The sequence below is a fragment of the Thermochaetoides thermophila genome (assembly GCF_000221225.1).
Source record: "Thermochaetoides thermophila DSM 1495 unplaced genomic scaffold scf7180000011821, whole genome shotgun sequence".
Taxonomy (NCBI): domain Eukaryota; kingdom Fungi; phylum Ascomycota; class Sordariomycetes; order Sordariales; family Chaetomiaceae; genus Thermochaetoides; species Thermochaetoides thermophila.
In genome coordinates, this window is record NW_006383037.1 from 1290777 (window position 1) to 1309951 (window position 19175).

Sequence of the window (19175 nt, forward strand, 5' to 3'; positions counted from 1 at the left end):
GGCTGTCACGAAAGAAGGCTTCATTACCACAAGTCTCTTCATTTGTTTCATTTCATCGGGCTTGCATTGGGCGGTGTAAATAATTCATTGAAGGAGATGGATGGTTCTCGTGTGGCAATTTCGGGGTTGGGAGGATTGTGCTTCTCGCACGGTTATTGTCTTGTTAGACTTGTTTGTCTCATGTATGGCTCCATTTGTTGCATCCGTAGCAAGGAACATGGAACTAGGGCTAGTTCGTTGGGTTTAAAATGATTGTTTTGCAGTTTTACTAATTAGGGCAGACCTTGAAAGAATGATCAAAACTTTTATCATGGGAGGCAACAATTCCAGGCTCCTAGGTAACGGGTAAGTAGTGATTCTATTCAGTGCATGGTTTGGTCATATATTTAGGGTAAGAAGCTGCGAGTGCTGGCTTTTACAGAAAGTTACGTGTACATGAAGTCGAGTGGATATGTGGGTAGGTACCTAGTCACAAATGGATACATTTATATCGAACTGTGAATTAACTGGAGAATGTCGCTTCGGACCGTAGCCCAAACGCACCCTACCATATCACGTAAGTGCTCTTTCCTATACAAATACCGAGGCCTTACGTGCCATGCTGGTCGTGAATGTATTTCTTCGTTATCGTGTGTCCGGGGCTACTGTGCAAAACGACATTCTCATTAGCTACTTAGACTATGTAGGTCGTTCAGGTTTGCTCGTGTATGTGGTTGGTCTGCCCAGGTTTCACCCTAAACACTATGGCAAGAAAACAGTGGGTTTGGATGCCCCTAGCTTCATATGAAGCCGTTCTGATGGAGTAGGCTGTCTAATCCAATCCTCGTTCTTCTGGAGCAATTCCTATTCTTTTCTAAGTTCGTCCAGAAGTTCCCTGCCCCGAGGGCACTTCTTAATATGCCACATGAAATTCTCAATCAGGCAGGCCTTGTGTTTCAAGGCTTGCAGCCCTGCAATATCGTCGATGGCATCTTGTGGGACCAACTCGTTGATGTCCTGAGAGGAATTGCCAATCATATGGTCCTTCCATGTTTTCATAACAACCCCAACACCACACAACATCCCGAGCTTCGCAGACGCTGAGATCGATGGGAACGGCATTGAGGCTACACCGAAAGTCATCACAGGGAAGTCAATTCATCCTCACCATTCCCAAAAAGGCTGTGTTCTCGGATGACTGGCTCGTATCTTACAGAAAATACTCGCCAGCAATGAAGTCTCTGATCTGAAGACCGTTAGTGAACATTCCCTCCCCAAAGATCCAGTTGGGCACGCGCTGTCGGAATTCATCAACATTTACGTCAATACCCAGGTCCCTGGCTTCGACAGCGTTGACAAGAACACAGCCCACCTCGGTCTTGCGTTTCTCTGTTCTCACCATGTTGCCGGAGCTAGATCCAGTACCATGAATGCCAAGAACCGTGTAATATAGATCCAAGTCCTGTTCTATGTCTCGGGATACAAGGCAACTACTGCACCGCTTTCGTAGGCTTAAGAATGCGGAACTGCCCCTTATCATGAGGCAGGCCCAGCAAGCTCGCTTGGCTGAAGGCAGAAACAGGTATGGACCGAATGCGACGTGCAATGTGTCACAGGTTGTCGCGCGCAGGGCTTTAGTGCAGGGTCGCAACCAACTGCCGGTGGGCTGTACCAGTAGCGTGGTACGCGGCTTTGAAAGAGGAGCATGCCGCCACAGAGCCGCATATTCAGGCTGGGCACGGATGTGGTCGTAGGCAGACTCGCACGAAATTGGAAACAGAAGCTAAGCTAAGGTGCAGAATGACGAGAGACAATATCTCGGCTGGCAGCTTGTCGAAGACTCCAAGCGAGGAAGGCTTGTCTCCATGGCTAAGGGAAGCTTCAGAGCCTAAATGGAGCTTAAACTTGCGTCGAGCATCTCAAACGAGAGCTCCTGATATTCACGCCATGCCAAATGCTTCAGAATGTTGTCAGCAGTGAGCGCAACCGACATTGCGCTGGTCATTGATCTTGACAAAACTGATGCAGTCAATTAATGGAGATGAGTTGTGCAAGAGGTGGTTGTTGACGAATTGGGTTTGCTTCGGTTGTTATATCTGTTCACACCCAGAAGACATGATCGTAAGTATTAAAGTTATTGTAAACATTGAAAGTATATGAAGCTGATGAAGTAAAGCTTTGTCAATCTTGGAAAAAGCAATAACTACCTAAACAATTGATGCACGCCCCCGATCTTTAGGGAACTGGGTTACTGAGTCTCACAACTGACTACTAGATCCTAACAAAGATTGTAGACGCTACAGAAAGCAAATTATATTCGGGCGTATGGTCTAGTGGTATGATTTCTGTTTTGCATGCTTCCTGCCGAATGCAAATTACAGACGGTCCCGCGTTCGATCCGCGGTACGTCCATGATTTTTTCCGATCCTTCGGATGCCTGTATCTTTTGATATCTGCGTGAAGCTCGATTTTTCGTACCAAGTGTTGATCTTCTGTACCTACCCACATACCGTTGGTCTTAATGCCAGCCATAATTGAAGTCATCAGTCAAAGCAGCACGTGCTGTGTTTTTCGACAAGCGCGTCACAGGTTGGTGTCAAATTCTACAGACATCTCGATGGATAGGCCAATTGACCGATATATATATGGAACTGTTAGCGGATGGGAATGTCTCCAACGATTGATCATCGTCGTGCTATCTTCCACGGTCTAACATCCACTGGAAACAACATTGTGCCAACTGCAAATTTTGGCCCGTTTTGCCCTCGAAATTGTGTGTGCCCTATGACAATCGAGTGGACCGAGGTGGATTGCCGGATCGCGACCGTTACAAAGGAGAGATCTTTGTCTTCAGGGCGAAGAAAATGTGGATCACTGGCGAGACCTGCCCGAGGTTAAGACTCCATTTAATGACTCGACGCGAATATTTTGGAGCTTTGTTGATGAGTCAAGTCTCACAATGGCAAGCTTTGACAGCACGTGTTGCCTATGTTGACCAGCATTCGTCTTGGACTCCAATGTGCCAAGGAAACGGACTTGGTATGAAGTGAGAAAACCTGTACCCCGTGTGGTCTCGCAACGACCTATGACAGCCAACACCACGAAATTTCACCAGCCTTGTCAGGGATGCCGTAAAAGCGAGCCCTGACCCAGCCAACCCGGGAAGCACGCAATCCCACTTGTAACAAAGGTTTTAACTTCCAAATCCGTTAACTTCCTGGGCACTTGAGCACAGAGACAGGGCTTGCTGCATGGCCAACGATTTCGCTAGGGCTGAGGAGGAAACCTGGTCTCGTGAGGCTGTCAAGTGGCAGACCTTAGCTTTCGATTCTGATGCGGCTCGGTTTCGGCTTGCCGAATCCCGATCAGAGAATTTGACTCCCGTGGTCGACGACAGGGCAAAGGGTGATAAAAAAAGAGCCCCATGATCCCTGAAAATCCGGGGTTGGCGCTATGGAGCCGCCCGGGAAACCTTTTCAGGGACAAGCGGCCCTGGCGGGCCTAAGATGGGACGGCGAAGCGCAAGGGCAAACGCTAGAAGAGTCAGGCAGGCCAAGCCCTCACGGGAACAGCAAAATTTGCAACAAGGACCAGTCACAGCCAAACCCTGCTCATCCTGCTGGAAGCGGCCGGCATCGATGCAGCTGAGATGGTGTTGCGCCATACGCAAACACCGATTGATGTCCGGATTCATCCCAGCTGCTGCGTGTGACGTGGAATGTTCGTTGTGTGGCGCAAAGCCAAGCCCAACACATTCCACGTCTCGCCAGTAAAGTTTTGAAGCAACAGATGCTGCAGCTACACGCTGGAGATGATGACGAGCTCCCGCCGGTGTCACCGTAGTCCTGAGAGGCAGCATGCCAAGACCAGTCCATTTTTGTTCCTTGCATGACTGGTGGGTCCTGCCAAGCGTGATTGAAGTACCAAATTGCTGGGACACACAGCCAAATGGTACCTGAGCAAGGTTGTTACCATAACGTAAAGAAGAGACCATGTGACTGCCGGGGGAGTTTCCATGAGCTAAGGGAAAGATCGGACAGCCAGTCGGCTGCCAAGTTTCTGACCTGGGGCCGCTGCCGAGAGCCCCAACAAGCCCACAGGGCAGTAGCCTGGCCTTGCTAAGCCCAGAGTGAACACCTGACGCCATCGCCCAATGGGCCGTTGGACCCTGTCGAGAAGCATCCACGAGTGACTTCCCCGCACTCGGCCTCTCCATCCAACGCTTTCCATTTTTTCTGTGCCGCCAAAATTTTCCCATCCACCTGACAAGGCCTGACGAAAGGGGAGAGCTGGGAAAAGAGCCTGGCCAGTGGCCCTCGCCTGTCGGCGCTGGGAAAGCGGGGCGGCAGGAGAAGCATTGCGCGCAAACTGCAAGCTAGCGCCAGGCATCGTGGTCATGCGCTGCAGCCCAGAAGGAAAAGCTTGAGAATGCAATGGAGACCGGCGACGGAGAGGGATGGAATCCTGTTGAAGAGCATGTTCTCGGACGTTCCCTGGGCAATTGTTTTTTTTCTCCTCAGCCGCGTTCTTAAAGAGTCCACCCCCTCTTCCCTCTCAAGCCGTTGGAGACCCGTGTCACCTCGAGCTTAAAACATCAATAACGCAACCAACCAAGTTACGAACGCAGTCTGCTACTTGACATTCCTCGTCTCACATCAATCATCATCTTGCTCTCTGCGACTTGGAGACCTGAACTCGCCCGACTATAACCACACTTCTCCCATCAACACCTTCTCCAGAACCACGTATATATTTACACCAACCGCCAAAATGCTGAAGGCCACGTACACCGTCACTGAGCCGCACCCCACGGTGCCCCAAAACAGCTACACTCACGCTGGCCGCGGCGGCGCTGGCAACTTCTTCCGTGCTCCTCGGACTACCCCCGCCAGCGGTATTCCTACCCCCGCGGACCTGAAGCCTGTCACCAGCAACTCTTCCACTTCCCGCCGCTTCTACTCGGGCCGCGGCGGCGCCGGCAACGCACACCCCATTGAAATCGCCCAACCCAGCCTGTCCTTCGATGAGGAGTACAATCGAGCCGAGGCTCGCGAGCAGCGTGTTGCTCGTGGCATGGGCTACCACGTCGGCCGTGGTGGCGCTGGCAACATCGCCAAGAAGAATCTTGAGGTAGAGAAGGAGGAGGTTGACGGTGGCAACATTGCTCGTGTCAGCACTGCCAGCACGGCAGATAGTTTGAGGTCCAGCCTTAGTGGCTTCGGAGGCTTCGTCAAGCGCATCATCAGCCACAACTAAATATTTCGGACATCCTCTCGACGAGACGTGACCCCGCTTCTAATCACTACCTACTTAATCATACCTTCAACGGGACGCACAATCTCGCCTGGATGAATGACTCAACTCTTCATTCTTCGATTCATTCTACTCATTCACGCCCTTGAGCAGCAGGGCTGTCTCGCCAGCATGGCACTTTTCCTTTGTCTTTCACAACTCTCTATGATGCTACGAAGTTGGGTGCTAATGGGTTATGACAACCGGTGGTCGGATGTGATACCAGCAAAACCTTAAATGTGTTTTCTGGATTGGTTTCTTTTTGAGCAAAAATGCAAGGCGCTGGGCGGGAAGGACGGAACTGGCTCTGTGTGGGAATTATCTGGGAAAAGCGATGATATCCATGATACCTTGTTTGGGATTGGGAAACACTTAGGCTGGGAAATTTGGGAAGCATGGGGGTTTGAATGACTCCGAGGCGCTTCTGGCATCCCAGAAAAGAATCCTTTCCCGAGGGCAAGGATTGCGGAGAATAGGTTATGGTTTTGTGATAGCTTTGGGTTGGCTTTCAGTTGTAGCAATATACCCCCACCGTGATCATTCTTGCACAATATTCGCTCCATAGCTTGCTCTTGTCTGTCCTTGTGTGCAATTCGTATAGCCCCTGAAATGTCACCCCATGTTTAGGTACTTATATTTTCAAACAATAACCAAAGAGCCAACGGCATGCAGCAGGCGAAGGGCAATGGGATGCTACACTCTCCCAACGCGGATCACAAGCCAAAGACTGGCTAGCCCAAATTAACACTGCTCAGCGATGATGCAATGATGCTCATTAACCAACCATGGGTATCATGCATTTCCTTCCTCTAACAACGCACACAACAAGCTTCTCTACACAAAGGCTTTGGGCACAGTTACTTGCACATCCCATATCGGTCTCTCGCCCCTGACCGTCCAGACGCCTTTGCTCCGGCCCCAGCCCTGCACCATCTACCATCATCAGCCCACACACCACACAGCCCAAAGCTCTGCTCTCTTTCTTCCTTCACACCTCGAACAACCATCATTTTGAAATTGTGCACTAGCATTAAGATAAGCCTCCCCGCCATTAGGCCAGGCCCGGGAATCAGCTCCCATACGCCATCATCTCGTTAGTTTGTCTCCTGAAAAATGGTCCGCATCTCCACCCCTGACCCTGCTTAATGAGATGCGTGGGACGACTGTGGTGGTTGCATCATCACGTGGCTAGACAGACCGCCAATGAGGGTGGTACAAGGAGAGCGGAGTCAATTGTTGCGCATGTCTCAATCTAGGCGGTCGATGCCCAGCGCGGGTGAACTCTCTGCTCTGCGAAGAGGAGCCGGCAGACGAGGTATTTTAGGTGAACTTGGTATGAATAATATCCGGGTTCTCATGCCAGTCGTCGATGCTGACCCACATCTATTCGGTTTGGGCTCTGTCAGCGTGTGTTCGGAAATGGAGAGGGAAAGAGAGGAGAAAGAACAAAACCGACCTTTCTGAATGTGCTTAAACCAGCCAGAATGCTACCGCCGATCCAGGTCGAATACTTGCGCTCGGGCGGCGCAAAAATCTTTATCCTCATGTCCTTGACGGCCACACGCTGCACTTCGCTCAGCAGACGGTCACCGAAGCCCTTGGTCAGGGTGCTGCCACCCGACAGCACAATGTTGGAGTATAGATCCTTGCGCAGGTCCAGGTCGGTGCGATTGATCGAATCGACCACAATCTGGTGCACACCTGGGTACTCGAGACCGATGATCTCCGGATCGAAGAGGATCTCCGGGGCGCGGAAGCGCTCGGCGCCGATCTACACGTAAAGGGATGTTAGCTCACACGGGCTCTCAGAGCGAGCGTAAGGAGTCTAGGGTGGTTGACCGCATGCCTTCATCCTGTTGCCGTCCGGCAGAACATACTCGGCTACCTTCCCCTGATCTAACTTGGCAGCCGCCCACTCCTTCTCTTCCTTGCGCGGGTCCTTGGCCACGTAGCAAACGGACTCTTTGATAAGGCGCACGACCTCCTTTTCAGCGCTGGTGTGGAAGACGTAACCGCTCTTGCGCAGCAGTGTTTGTAAATACTCGGTCACATCGCGGCCACCAACGTCGATGCGCCGGATGCTGTTAGGCACCGTGAAGCCCTGGTAAACGGGCACTGCGTGTGACACGCCGTCGCCGCTATCCAGCACTACACCTGTCGTCCGCCCGCTCGCATAAAGAGAGAGCACTGCCTGGATGGAGCAATAGAGTGCGGGCACGTTGAAGGTCTCAAAGAGGATCTGCGCGGCCGTGTCGCGGTTGGAGCGCGGGTTAAGAGGGGGTTCGGTAAGGAGCACAGGATGCTAGCAGAATCTGTTAGTTTGGTCTTTTATCGAGAGAGCGAGCTAAAAGAGTAGGGTTTACCTCTTCGCTCAGCGTCTTCAGCCCTTCATCGTAAACATAACTCTAGAGAAATGGAACGCCCAATGTCAGCTACCCGCCCCCCGCCAACACACGCCGAGTAGCAGTTGCAACCAACCCAGATGCGTTCCATGTCATCCCAATCCGTCACGATGCCATGCTCGAGAGGATAGTTAATCTTAAGCAAGCCGCGTAGTTCCGTAGCAGCCTTCTGGCCGATAAAGACCTCGCCCTCCAGAGCGCCAGCCAGCACGCGTAGGTGCTTTGGTCGGCCGACCCATGAGGGAAAGACACACTTAGGCACGTCCTCGCCGGCGAAGCCGGCTCTTATTGTTCCCGACCCGTTGTCAAGGACGATGGGTGCGTTGTGAAGCGAGTCGGCCATGGCGGAGATAAATTATGTTTATAGGCAGCTAGATGTAAGCCGCGAGGTGAGGCCTCGGCATGCAACGGCTTTCGAGAGTCTCTTCTTGTCTTTTTGCGGTGGATAGGTTTGTGGCGGTATAGAGGCGGGAGCGTGACTATCGCGGGGTTGTTGAGGTAGTTATCCCATCCGTTGAGGGACAACTGAAGTCGGAAAATGTGCTTTTCAAGAAGCACTTGCTACAGGATTGCGTCAAGGGCCGTCGTGTGGCTAGATGGTATTGCTGTCACTTTCGAGACAGTGGTTATCGAGCTTCGTCTGTTGACTTGACATTCAGCAACTGATTAGCAGGTGGTCCACCAAACACCAAACGCGCGCCGAGTTGAGGATAACCCATGCCTCGTAGTCAGGGGCGAGCAGCACGGGCCAATTGAGAGCCGAGGCTGGGCTTTTATCGATAAGCCATCTTCGATACACCCCAACCCCCTCATCAATGTTTCCAGTCAAAGGGAACTTGGCACTATGCTGGCTCCGTTACCTTTTAATCTTGTTCTCTTGAAAGGGAGTTGTGTGTTCCAAATTTCGTGGACAGCTTCACAAGCTCGGTATCTCCAGAAGCCGTTTTTCAACGGCGACAAAAAAGACAAGTCTATTCAACCATGGGTCCAACTGTCGACGAAGTCTTCCCAATTTTTTGCATTAACTAAGTAGCTTGAAAGATGGATGTTGTAAGGCATGGCTAAAATACCATCTATAATTTAATCTCTCTGCTCCCTTCGAACCAGGTTTCTGACGGTTCTCCCTGGGACCCTTTAATTCTCATCTTATCCATCTTTTGATTTCATGAAGACCTAGTTTACTTTAAGTCACTTAATGCGGTTGAATGATTGGGATTACTATCCATTCTATCCACAGCCATGGACGAACTGAGCGCACTTCAACACACTTGCTCACAAAAACCCATCGAGATGCCTAAACAATGTTTCGTATTGCCATATTCATTTCAGATATGCCTCCATATCCAGGCCGTCACCGACGTTTGTGTATACAACCGGTATGTGTACAGCGAAAACATATTATCCAACCCAAAATGCACCCCATATAAACGCCGACCCCGTCGCCAAATGCAATCCCATCTAAAAGTCTGTCGTGTTATTATCCTGCCCATCGATTGTTGCTTGATGAGTTGGAATCTCGAGGCATGATGCCACTATCTTTGGTAAAAAATAAAAGGAACAACCTCCTTTTGTCACCGTTTAAACGTGGCCGTCAACGAGCTTGTACGCAACGTACGGCCAGCCGAGCAGGCCGAAGGCAACCAGAGGATAGCTATTATTGATACACTATCAGCCCTGATTCAATAACGCAAATGATATAAACAGGAGGATGAGGACAGAGCATACACAACAAGCTGCTGGCTGACCCGCTTGACGAGCCTGCCATAGTCAGCCGGGGCAGGGTTGCTAGCTACGGGCAGGCGTTGGAATGGATGGGGCTCGAAGCCACGGGCGAAGTCACGCAGGCTGCGCATCAGAGAGACATTCTGACGGCGGATGAGGGCCTGGCGAGTGGCGTTGGCCGGGAGGGCAGCAGCCGTGGCACGGGTAGCGGCACGGGCGATCATTTTGACAGATCTTATCTGGTGTTTAGAGGGTTGGTTTAGGTTGGTGTTTGGTTGAGTGCGCAGTAGAAACTCGACTCGACGGGCGGAGAGGGGTTGCTTTGGCTTGAGGGAGCAGAGAAGATGGAAAAAGAGACGGACGGATAGATGGGAGATGTTCCCTTAGTTTTGTCTAAGACGTCGATGAGCTGGAATGGAGGTACACAGGATAGAAGATGATAGAAAGTAAAAACCGCTCTGTTCCAAGGAATCTCCTGATCTTATATGTAACACCAATCCCCTATTTCCAAGCTGCCCGTCCATCCGCTGGCGGCGGTCACAACCGAGCCATCTCAGCCATCCCTCCGGAACATGTTCGTCCCAAGACCCCTCATCGTCCAATCCCAATTCTCGCAAAGCAAGATGACCTGCCTTGCGTCTCCATGGCGTCTCCATGAGATGTCATTCCACGACGCGGCGGCGGGTGCAGGCGAAGACGAGAAAAGCGAACGAGTACAAGACTTTCATCGTCAGCCAGCACGGCTTGCAGGCGTTGCCAAAGACATCCAGCCAATCGCGTGTTACGCTGGAGGCCGGCGTGGCACGATTTCGGACTGGGAATCGCGCGGTCGTGGTGTGATGCTTCGTGGTACGTACCGCGCCCCTCTTGGCGCGGTCGCTGGAACCCGGGCTCGCTTGAGGGTCTTGGCCCGCCAAGCAGCGCGCCTGGCTCGCCTACGGCGGCGGTAGCCGGGGTGGGGCTCCAATGTGCCACAGTTTTGCTGGATCGATCACCATGTTGGTGTCAATCTGGCTTTCGATGAGGGTGGAGGGCGTGGTGAGATCTTGTGTGATGGTTGCGTTTCTCAGCTGGGGAAGACGGGCAAGACACACGCCACGGAGGTGGATTGGTGACAATTTGGAACCGATCTTGTGAGATCCAGAGCATCGGGACAGGAGAAAAGGCATGCAAATTGACCATGATGATGCACATCATGGTGTGTGCCGCGTGTTCGCGGCTGTTTCCGGCAGTCGGCGGGATGACGCCATCGTCAAGGACGCCTCGGGATTGGGGCAATAATTCTTAAGAAAGGGAGAAGGAGACGGAGGTGATGGGAATTTGGTTTGCCTTGTTTGACAGAAAACAGATGTTCAAGAAACAGCCCTGCCAGGCACGGAGATATTCCGATCGATCGAAAGAAGCTTGATCTCATGCAGCAGTTTGTGTCTCTTGGCAATGTTTGAAGCCAGCCGGACCGTTCAACTTCACCAGTGAGTCTCGGATGTTGCCGGGTAGCACTCTAGCACCATTCATGCCATCGGAGAGCAGCAGAAGCAGCAGTAGAGCAGCAGGACCGATGCTCGTGGAGGCCATCAGTTGGGTATCACAAGTTCTATTACTTTTCGGTCTTTTTCTTCCTTTCCCCCCATTGCCACCACCAAATCTAGTCCCGCAACACCTGGGTGCCGCCCTCGGCCAGCTCAAGCAGGCGCCAGCTGCACTGGATGTTGTTAGCTCGGAACTTGGCAATGATGCTCTCGGCAATCTCGTTGAAGTTCGCGGTGGCCAGCGCCAAGATGGTGGGGCCGGCGCCGGACAGGCACACGCCGAGCAGGCCGGGTTGTGTGGACGGCGTCATGGATTCGACGATCTCCGTTAGGCCCGGAATCAAGGTCTGCCGGTAGGGCTGGTGCAGCTTGTCCTGCATCGCCAGGTAGATGAGCTCCGGGTCAGGGGGGGACTGACCCAGCGCCACGGGGAGCAGAGCTATTCTCTGGAGGTTGAAGGTCTGTCTGGGGTTAGCTCCCTGTTGACATAGTGAAGATAATATTATATAAGATATACTCACCACATCAAGCCGCGGGTACTGAGCCGGCAACACTTCGCGAGCCTTGGCTGTCGGGACCTCAAAGTCGGGGATGATGACAACGGCCTTGATCTCAGGGGCCCAGGGAAACTTGATATGATGACCGATGCCAATGGGCGGCTCGGGGGGCTTGATGCCCGTGTCGATGCCGCCGGCAGGAGCCGGGAGGACCTCGCTGAGCGGGATCTCCTTACGTGCTGCATCCTCGGGCTTGAGCGGCATGAGGTAGGTACCGACAAAGCCACCAAACAGGGCAGCGCCGACGTTGTCCGGGTGACGCTCTAGAAGCCGGCACATGTCAGTCAACCACTCACTCACTCCAATCACCAGTATCCGTCAGGCCGCATCTTATTTTGGTTCCACCACCAACGGGAGAGCACGGCCCGGCCAGGGTGCACAGTACACTCACCAATCATCAAGCAGAAGTCAAACAACCTCTCCCGGGTGAGATGTTTCAGCCCGCCGCACTCCTTGCCGAGCATGACGCCAGCAACGACAGCAGCACCGCTGGACCCAAGACCGCGGCCCAGCGGAATAGGGTTCTTGATATGCACATGGGTCTCACAGGGAAAGGAACGCTGGTCGTGGCAGCGCAGCACGTACAGGGCGACACGGGTGAGCAGGTTGACCTCCGGGTCAAGAGAGATCTCGTCGGTGCCCTCGCCCTCACCCTCGTAGGTGATGCGGCAGTTGAGCGGGTATGTCGACGTCTTTTTGGAACGGTCGATGGTAACGTGCAGCTCCAGATACATAGACAAGGCGAGGCCGATGACGTCGAAGCCTGGGCCAATGTTGGCGGAGGAGCAAGGGGTCTTGATGATGAAGGACTCGATGGCCATTGTGACGGTGTGACTGACCCTGCCGTGCCTTTTTTTTATGTGTGACTCTGATTCCTTTTTCAAGTCTTTCTCGTCTGCTTTAACCTGTAAGGCACTGAAAGTTCCTTCAGAGTAAGTTTATTATGACAAAGTTTTTCGCCCAAAGCCCTGCCTAATGATGCGCACCAACCTCCGGGATGGGGAACAAGGGCTGGGGGTGTGTGTCAGGATGTATGAGGGTGTGAGTGAGCAATGAGCGTGATGGATGAAACCCGACTTGAAGAACCGGCCCGGCCAAACTGCAAGCCAAGCAATAGGATGTGGACTGCAGTGTCTTGCAATGGGGTCACCACCTAGCTGATAACAGAGTTGCCACGAACCTGTAAGGTTGTGTGTGCGATTGTGGATTTTTTTTTTTCGTTGGGACCCGGGCCCCGATCGCGGAGCGGGGACCCGGCCAAGTCAACCCTGACGGTTTGGTCTTTGAGCACCCTGGGACCATGGAGAGGGGGGGGTTCGAGTTGTACACAACGGGCGTCGCCGCTACTGAAAGTTGAGACTACAAAAGCATGCTGATGGGATTTTCAAGGGAACTCAGTGGTACAAAAAGAGAGATGTCATCAATTATCAAGAGCTGGACTTGGGTGATAAATCTTTAATGTTGTGTTCCTGGCGAAACCCTGGTCCGGGCTAGGCATTGACTCAACCCTTATCGGGGGATACAGATTAGGACAGCTAACAACCAGCCCAGTTACTTACTACATTCATTATCGTCATCGTCATAGAGGTAGAGAACCCATTCTTTCGCATTCGATCGGTATCATCATAAGAGACTCTTCATCATAAGCCGTAATAACAGCTACCGTAAACATCAAAAGTCTACAAAAAACCGAGAAGATATAACAAGCCCAACAGACCACTCATCCACCCAAGACAAACCTCCTCCAATCCTCCGGTATCATCATAATATTTTTGGTCTTTGTTCTCTTTTGGCCATGAACTTGCGCATCATACCATCGTCATACTCTAATTGGTCCCTCCATATAAAGAAGACAGTCCATCCTCCCCTCCCTATCTTTTTTTTTTCAAACTCAACACCTCACCAAGGCCAACCAGCAGCCTAACCCATCATCAACCCCTCGATTTAAGGAGAGAACAGACCCCTTTCCCTCCTCCTCTCCTCCCGACCACTAGGCGTCATCGGCCTAGGCCCACTAGGCCTGCGATTGACAGCGCTCGACTGCAGAGCATTGCTCAGATTGCGATTCTCCAGCTTCGGGCTGCTGCCGCTCGTGGTCACACTGCCGGCAGCAGGAGCACTGCCGCTGGTCATTGTGCCGTACCCGCTTTCAACGCTGTAGCTGCCGCCAGTCTGCTTGCCCTGTAGGGCGGTAACGCGCTTATGTTGCGCAGGGGTCGACGACCGCGAGTCGGACATAGGCGGCATCTGAACGGGGGTGCCGCGGATCTGACTGAGGCCACCGGGGCTGGCAGGAGGGGCCATCGCGTTCGGGTCTTGGTAGTCGAGCGGCTCCTTGGGTGGGCGCAGCGGCGGAGCGCTCAGATTGGCGGCCGGCAGAGGCGACGAGCTCGTCCAATGGTAGTGCTCACCGGGGCCAGGGGAGACCGAACCGTAGCTCTCGGGAGCGGCCGGGAAGCGAGGCAGGCTCGTAGTGGAGGCACCCCAGTCGGCCGACTTGGGGCTCATAGGGGAGCCGACATCGAAGCCAAGAGCCTGGGACTCTAGGGCAGCCTTGAAACGCTCCGTCTGGCCCGGCCGCGGCTGCGGGTGTTGCAGGTTGAGGGAATCACGGTGCGCCCGGTACTTGGGGTTCTCGGGAGTCATGCTGTGGGTCATCCAGTTGCTCTCCGGAGGAGGAGACGGGATCTGGTCAAACACGGTCGCCGGGTCGGGCTGCGGCTCCTCATGCAAACCGCCGTGCGTAAGATCCTGCTCTGAGAAACCGGTACGCAGCTTGTCACTTTGGAATGTCTGCGGCTGGGAGAACTGGTAGTTGTCTTCATACTGATACGGCTCAGACTGTGGCGGGGCGGATGCGTTGTTGACAGACTCGTCGCGGCTGGGCTGCTTGCTATGCCGAGAAGACTCGGGGACACTGCTGGATGTCGTCGTCTCCGACCACCGTGAGATCTTGGGCAGGCGGAACCAGCTCGACCGACCGGACTTAGTCTTCTTGCCACTCTCCTCGGTCTTTGGAGTGTTATCATTGGTGCCCTGAGCAGCAGGCGATGTGTTCAGGGGTGCCGCGTTAGCGGGCTGGTTCTGAGGAGGAGTCATTATGTTCATATCATCAGCACGCCCCCCGTGGTCGTACTCGTCTTCATTGTCCTCCGGTACTGTGCTGATCCTGTACGCCGAGGGCTTGCGGTCATATCCAGGTCTGCCAGATGCACGGCTCTGAACTGAAAAGTGGCCAGACTGAGAAGGATAGCTTGTGGTTGAGGTGCCAGCATGGCCCTCCGGCTCGTAGCCTTGATCCTGCTCATATTGGCCCTCAGGCTGAAGGGCCTGGTACGACTGCATGTCAAGATTGCTTGGGGCCATGCTGCTTTGCATGTTGCCTCCGGCGGTCTGCGCCTTGAGGGCGTCGACTTCATTCAGGAGCTGCATGAGCATCTCCTCAATCCTGGTGAGATCATTGGCACTCTTGGAGGTGAGGCCCTTGAGCGCACGCCGGAAAATGCTCCTCTTCTTGGCATTGATGTCGTCGCTGATAGTGCCGGCTTGCGAGTTCCGGGAGCTGCCAGGATAAGGGCGTGGGCCACCGATGGCACGCTGGACCGTCTTCTCTGTGTTCTCCTTGACCTCGGTGATAATTACATCTTCGGTATCGGCCAACAGACGCTTGAGGTCCTCAAAGTTGTTGCGCATCTCCGTGGCAGCGCGGACCAGGGTCACCAAGAGCTCTGTGTCGCGTGCGCTGCGTTGGGCATCGCGAACCATCAGCTATGCCGGAGTTAGTATCTGCTTCATCGTCATACCATCATAGATGACAACAAGCAAACTTACATGCTGCATCAGAGCAATGATATCCTTGGACTCAATGTTCTCAATTCCCGTACCAGTGGCGGCATCATAGAACTGATTGCCCATGCCGCTGGACATGCCGCTGAAGTTTCGCGTGTGCTGTGGAGCAAGGAAAGAATCGGAAGCCCCAGCAGCAGATCCTGCCCCGGCCAGATCGAGTCCCTTACCCTTGGCAGCTTGCGGGTCGGGGGTCTTGTTCGGACCCTGAGAGATGTAGCCCTCATCAACCTTGGTGTGGCTCATTGGGCTGCGTGTACCATAGAGATCGTCAAATGCCGGGTTGTTGAAGGCGCCGCTGCCCAAGAGGGCATCGTTGATAGCGGGCAGGTTGGCAACCGGGCTCGATCCCTCATACGGATTGGTGACAAGTGTGTCACGCTTCTTGTCCTCCGGAGACCGATACCATTCACTTTGCTCCGGGGTAGCCTGGATGCTGCGGTCTGGGGCATCCCCTCGCTGCAGGCGAGGAGTGGCATCAGCAGGCCAGTGTTCTTGCTCTTCCCGACCACTGTCGCCGTTGAGGAGAGAGGGGTTGGTCAGCATGTCATCATCTTGCCATTGACCAATTTCCGGCAGAGGATCATTGGGGTCGGGGACACTGCTGAAACCGAGCTTAGGCTTTTCCTCCTCGTTGCCCTTGCCGTTGACCAGTTGCTCAGCGCTGGGGGTCTCGATACCAGGCTTCGGACCATTCAAGTTCTTGGTCCGCTCCTTGAACGACTTGTTGCGCTGAACACCCGCCGGCTCAAAGTCTTCCTCATCCGAAATGACATGCGGTTGCTGTTGCTGTCGCTGCTGCTGCTGTTTTTGCTGCTGCCTGAGAGCTGCAGCGGCAGCACCGACAGCAGCACTGGTGATGGCAGCCTCCGACATCGTAGGAGCCTGACGGTAGCGAGACATGGGCACCTTACGCCCATACTCATCCAGCTCGTACTCGATATATTCGCGAGAGTCCTGGCTTGGGGTCTCTCCGCGCTCATCCACAGAGCGCTTGGAAGGAGTGCCATGGTCTCTCGAAAGCTCTTCCTCAACGGTAGCCATCGACTCACGGACATGGTTATATGTATGGTGACCAAGGGCGCTTGATTCACCTGTCATAACGGAACCATCGAGCATTGAGCCGTCAACAAGTGACGCAACATTCGACTCAACAGTAACAGGGTGCACGAAGTCGGGGTTCTTGCTGTCAACGGCACGAACAGCCTTGGCCGGAGAGGGAGGCTCCAATTCGCTGCTCACCGCACTCACAGGCTGCTGGTCACGAACAGAGCTGCGGGTGCTCCGATCTTCGTCTAGATAATCGTGGCTTACTGCAGAACCGGCTTCGCTGGCCCGAGGGTTGGAAATAGAGTCACGATTGGGTTGCAGGTCGCTTTCGGTGCAGCCCGAGACGCTCGGGATTGGGCTGAGGCCGCGGCGCTCAGGCTGATACGGCACATATCGCAGAGGAGGGGGGACATCCTGTGTGCTGTAATAATCGTAAGGGTTCTGTGCACCATAGGCATCGTCGGCGTCATCGTACTCGTCTTCTTCGCCGCGGTAGCGCCGACGCGGAACCTTGTTTCCATAGTCGTCTAGCACATACTCATCAGGTTCGCCAGTCCGCTGCTTTGGTAACAGCTTGAGATCGCCATGGGACACCTGGGAGAGCAGGCCTGGCAGAGCAGGAATGTCGGCGAGCTTTGTTGGCGTTGGTGTAGAGGTGTCGGACCGTAGGTCGTCCGGGGCACCGCGAGCGGGGGTCCGCTCTTGGGTTGCAGAAAGAGGCCTATCGCTGTCAGCCGTCAAGATGGAGGCCCTCGTCACATCAGAGGGATTCACATCACTCATCAGTGGCATTGGAGGGACGGGAGGGCTTAAGTCGGACTCTTCATCGTCGAGCGCATGCTCTGACATACGGCCACGCATCTCGGCACGACGTCTTCTCCTGGCTTGCTGCTTATCATCCGACGGCGACTTTTCGTAGTTAGATGGAATTCTTAGAGGAGCAACAGCACGAACAGGGGTGTCAAAATCGTCATAGTCTTCCTCTTGACTGAGGCCACCACTGCTGTCGCTGAACTCATTACGAGCCTCACGATCGCGACTCTCCTTACTCCTCATGCTATCACGAGGGTTCGACTTGTCAGCGCCAGCGCCCCGGCGCTTATCACTGGTAAAGTCATCTCTTGACGCCGTTGTTGTGCTTGTGGAGGTCAAGGAATCGCGACGGGGTTTCCGTTGACTCTGCTCCCGCTTCAAAGCATTCAGCTCAGGAAGGATGAGGCGGCGAATTGCATCCTCGACCGTCTCCAGCAGTTTGGGGTTGTTGATAGACGACGCCTTGGAGGCGCCCGATCGGACTGTGTGCTGTGAGAAGGCCGAGGAGACAACACTAGAGTCTGCAGCCGAGACAACTGAATCCGAATGACCCTTCGAACGCCTCCTGGGCGACCTAGCACGCTCGGTGTGTCGGTCATCCTTGCTGACGCTGCTGGCCCGGCTCTTGCTCGATTTGTGTTTGCGTTCTCGTTCGCGTTCTCTCTCCCTTTCCTTCTCCCGCTCCCGTTCACGCTCCCGTTCACGCTCCCGAGTTTTGGAGACAGACACCCGCTCACGGTCTTCACGGTTCTTTGTCCGAGACCTATCGCCAGCAGACGCGGCACCCATTCCAGAGGCTGTGCCGGCAACGTAGTCAGCTGTGCGAGACGGGCTCTTGCTCCTGGCGCTCTTGACATCTGAGTACCCGAAGGAAGTGGTCGGACCCGACCCGTCAAGGAAACTGTTGGTAGGAATGGCCGAGATTTCACTCATGGTGTTTTGTCCGTAGCTGAGCTTGCTCTCATCCCCCGTCGGAATCAGGGGACTGGCTGGGCGACGACGACGTGCGTTCGAAGGCCGGTCGATATCAATATCAACGTTTCGACTCACAGTGCTCTCCTCTGTAGCAGAGGCGTACGAGGTAGCGTCGTCGTTATCCTCAGGAGCAACCGAGAGGTTCTCGGGCTCGCTCTGGGCAGCGCTCTTATGAGCCGAACGGCGGCTGACACTTGCTCTCCTCAATTTAGTTTGCGTGATCTCAATGCGACCGCCCGAAGACCCCTTCGATCGGTGTTTACTGCCCGGGGTAACACGGACACGGACGCTAGGCTTGCGATTGTCACTAGCACCGGAAGTAGTGCTGGCCCTGCCGCCTTCGAAGTACTCGATCAACAGAGATGCCCGTGACCCGGTGGCGCGATGGGTTTTGATGGTAACAGGAGTGCCATCCTCTGGGAGTGAATAAGATGACTTGTCGTCCTTGGAAAGATCGGTCCCAGTTTCGCTTGTGGTTCCGGTCAAGCTGGTCGAGTTTGTATCGGTCGGCGGTGGTAACGGCGGCGCCGTTCGCCTTTTACTCTCGACAACCATGGCTGCTTAACCCAGGTTGGGCAGGCTGACGTGCAACTTTGGGGGTTAGGCAATCAGGTATCAGAGACCTATCGGCTGGGTTCGGTTGACCAATTAATCTCTTCCACGGAGTCACTTGCTTCTTGTCCGGCAAGTACTGAGGCAGAAAGTTATTGGAGACTGGCACGAAGTAAAATGCTGAGGATGGGGGGCGGAAAAAAAGACGCAGAGAAAAAGTGATTCGCTAGGCAGAAGTAAGACCGTCAGGAAGAGGATATCAGGCGCAATCACAGTTAACCCTAGCAGTCAACGAGTGACATGTGAGCAAACAATCATTCCAGAAGTTCCCAAGCAGACTCGAAGACACATCATGCAGCAGTGCTGCACTCTGAGTCTCTTGCGCAGCGCAATTCAAAAAGAATTAACGGCGCATCAAGAAAACAATGCTGCACTTCGACAAAGCTGCACAAAAAGAG

At 53.9% G+C, this 19175-nt stretch overlaps 5 protein-coding genes and 1 non-coding gene across 6 annotated transcripts; 2 read left to right on the forward strand and 4 right to left on the reverse strand.

Moving 5' to 3' along the window:
• Positions 1-2298: 2298 nt before the first annotated feature.
• CTHT_0062670 lies at positions 2299-2391 on the forward strand. The gene is made up of 2 exons: positions 2299-2334; positions 2356-2391. It is a non-coding gene; the product is annotated as a tRNA-Ala (tRNA).
• A 2358-nt stretch (positions 2392-4749) lies between these two features.
• Positions 4750-5235, forward strand: CTHT_0062680 (uncharacterized protein; the record flags this gene model as incomplete). Its single annotated transcript, XM_006696514.1, has 1 exon — positions 4750-5235. One exon carries the CDS (start codon positions 4750-4752, stop codon positions 5233-5235), a length of 486 nt encoding a protein of 161 aa, XP_006696577.1.
• A 1356-nt stretch (positions 5236-6591) lies between these two features.
• CTHT_0062690 (putative actin-related protein) lies at positions 6592-8016 on the reverse strand (the record flags this gene model as incomplete). The annotated part of the gene is made up of 5 exons (XM_006696515.1): positions 6592-6654; positions 6728-7042; positions 7157-7573; positions 7635-7676; positions 7750-8016. 5 exons carry the CDS (start codon positions 8014-8016, stop codon positions 6592-6594), a joined length of 1104 nt encoding a protein of 367 aa, XP_006696578.1.
• Positions 8017-9251: 1235 nt separating this feature from the next.
• CTHT_0062700 (uncharacterized protein) lies at positions 9252-9619 on the reverse strand (the record flags this gene model as incomplete). Its single annotated transcript, XM_006696516.1, has 2 exons — positions 9252-9324; positions 9399-9619. The coding sequence occupies 2 exons, from the start codon at positions 9617-9619 to the stop codon at positions 9252-9254; spliced, it is 294 nt and encodes a 97-aa protein (XP_006696579.1).
• Positions 9620-11040: 1421 nt separating this feature from the next.
• On the reverse strand, positions 11041-12302 carry CTHT_0062710 (homoserine kinase-like protein; the record flags this gene model as incomplete). The annotated part of the gene is made up of 3 exons (XM_006696517.1): positions 11041-11385; positions 11446-11744; positions 11873-12302. 3 exons carry the CDS (start codon positions 12300-12302, stop codon positions 11041-11043), a joined length of 1074 nt encoding a protein of 357 aa, XP_006696580.1.
• A 1123-nt stretch (positions 12303-13425) lies between these two features.
• On the reverse strand, positions 13426-18720 carry CTHT_0062720 (uncharacterized protein; the record flags this gene model as incomplete). Its single annotated transcript, XM_006696518.1, has 2 exons — positions 13426-15249; positions 15313-18720. 2 exons carry the CDS (start codon positions 18718-18720, stop codon positions 13426-13428), a joined length of 5232 nt encoding a protein of 1743 aa, XP_006696581.1.
• Positions 18721-19175: the final 455 nt, after the last annotated feature.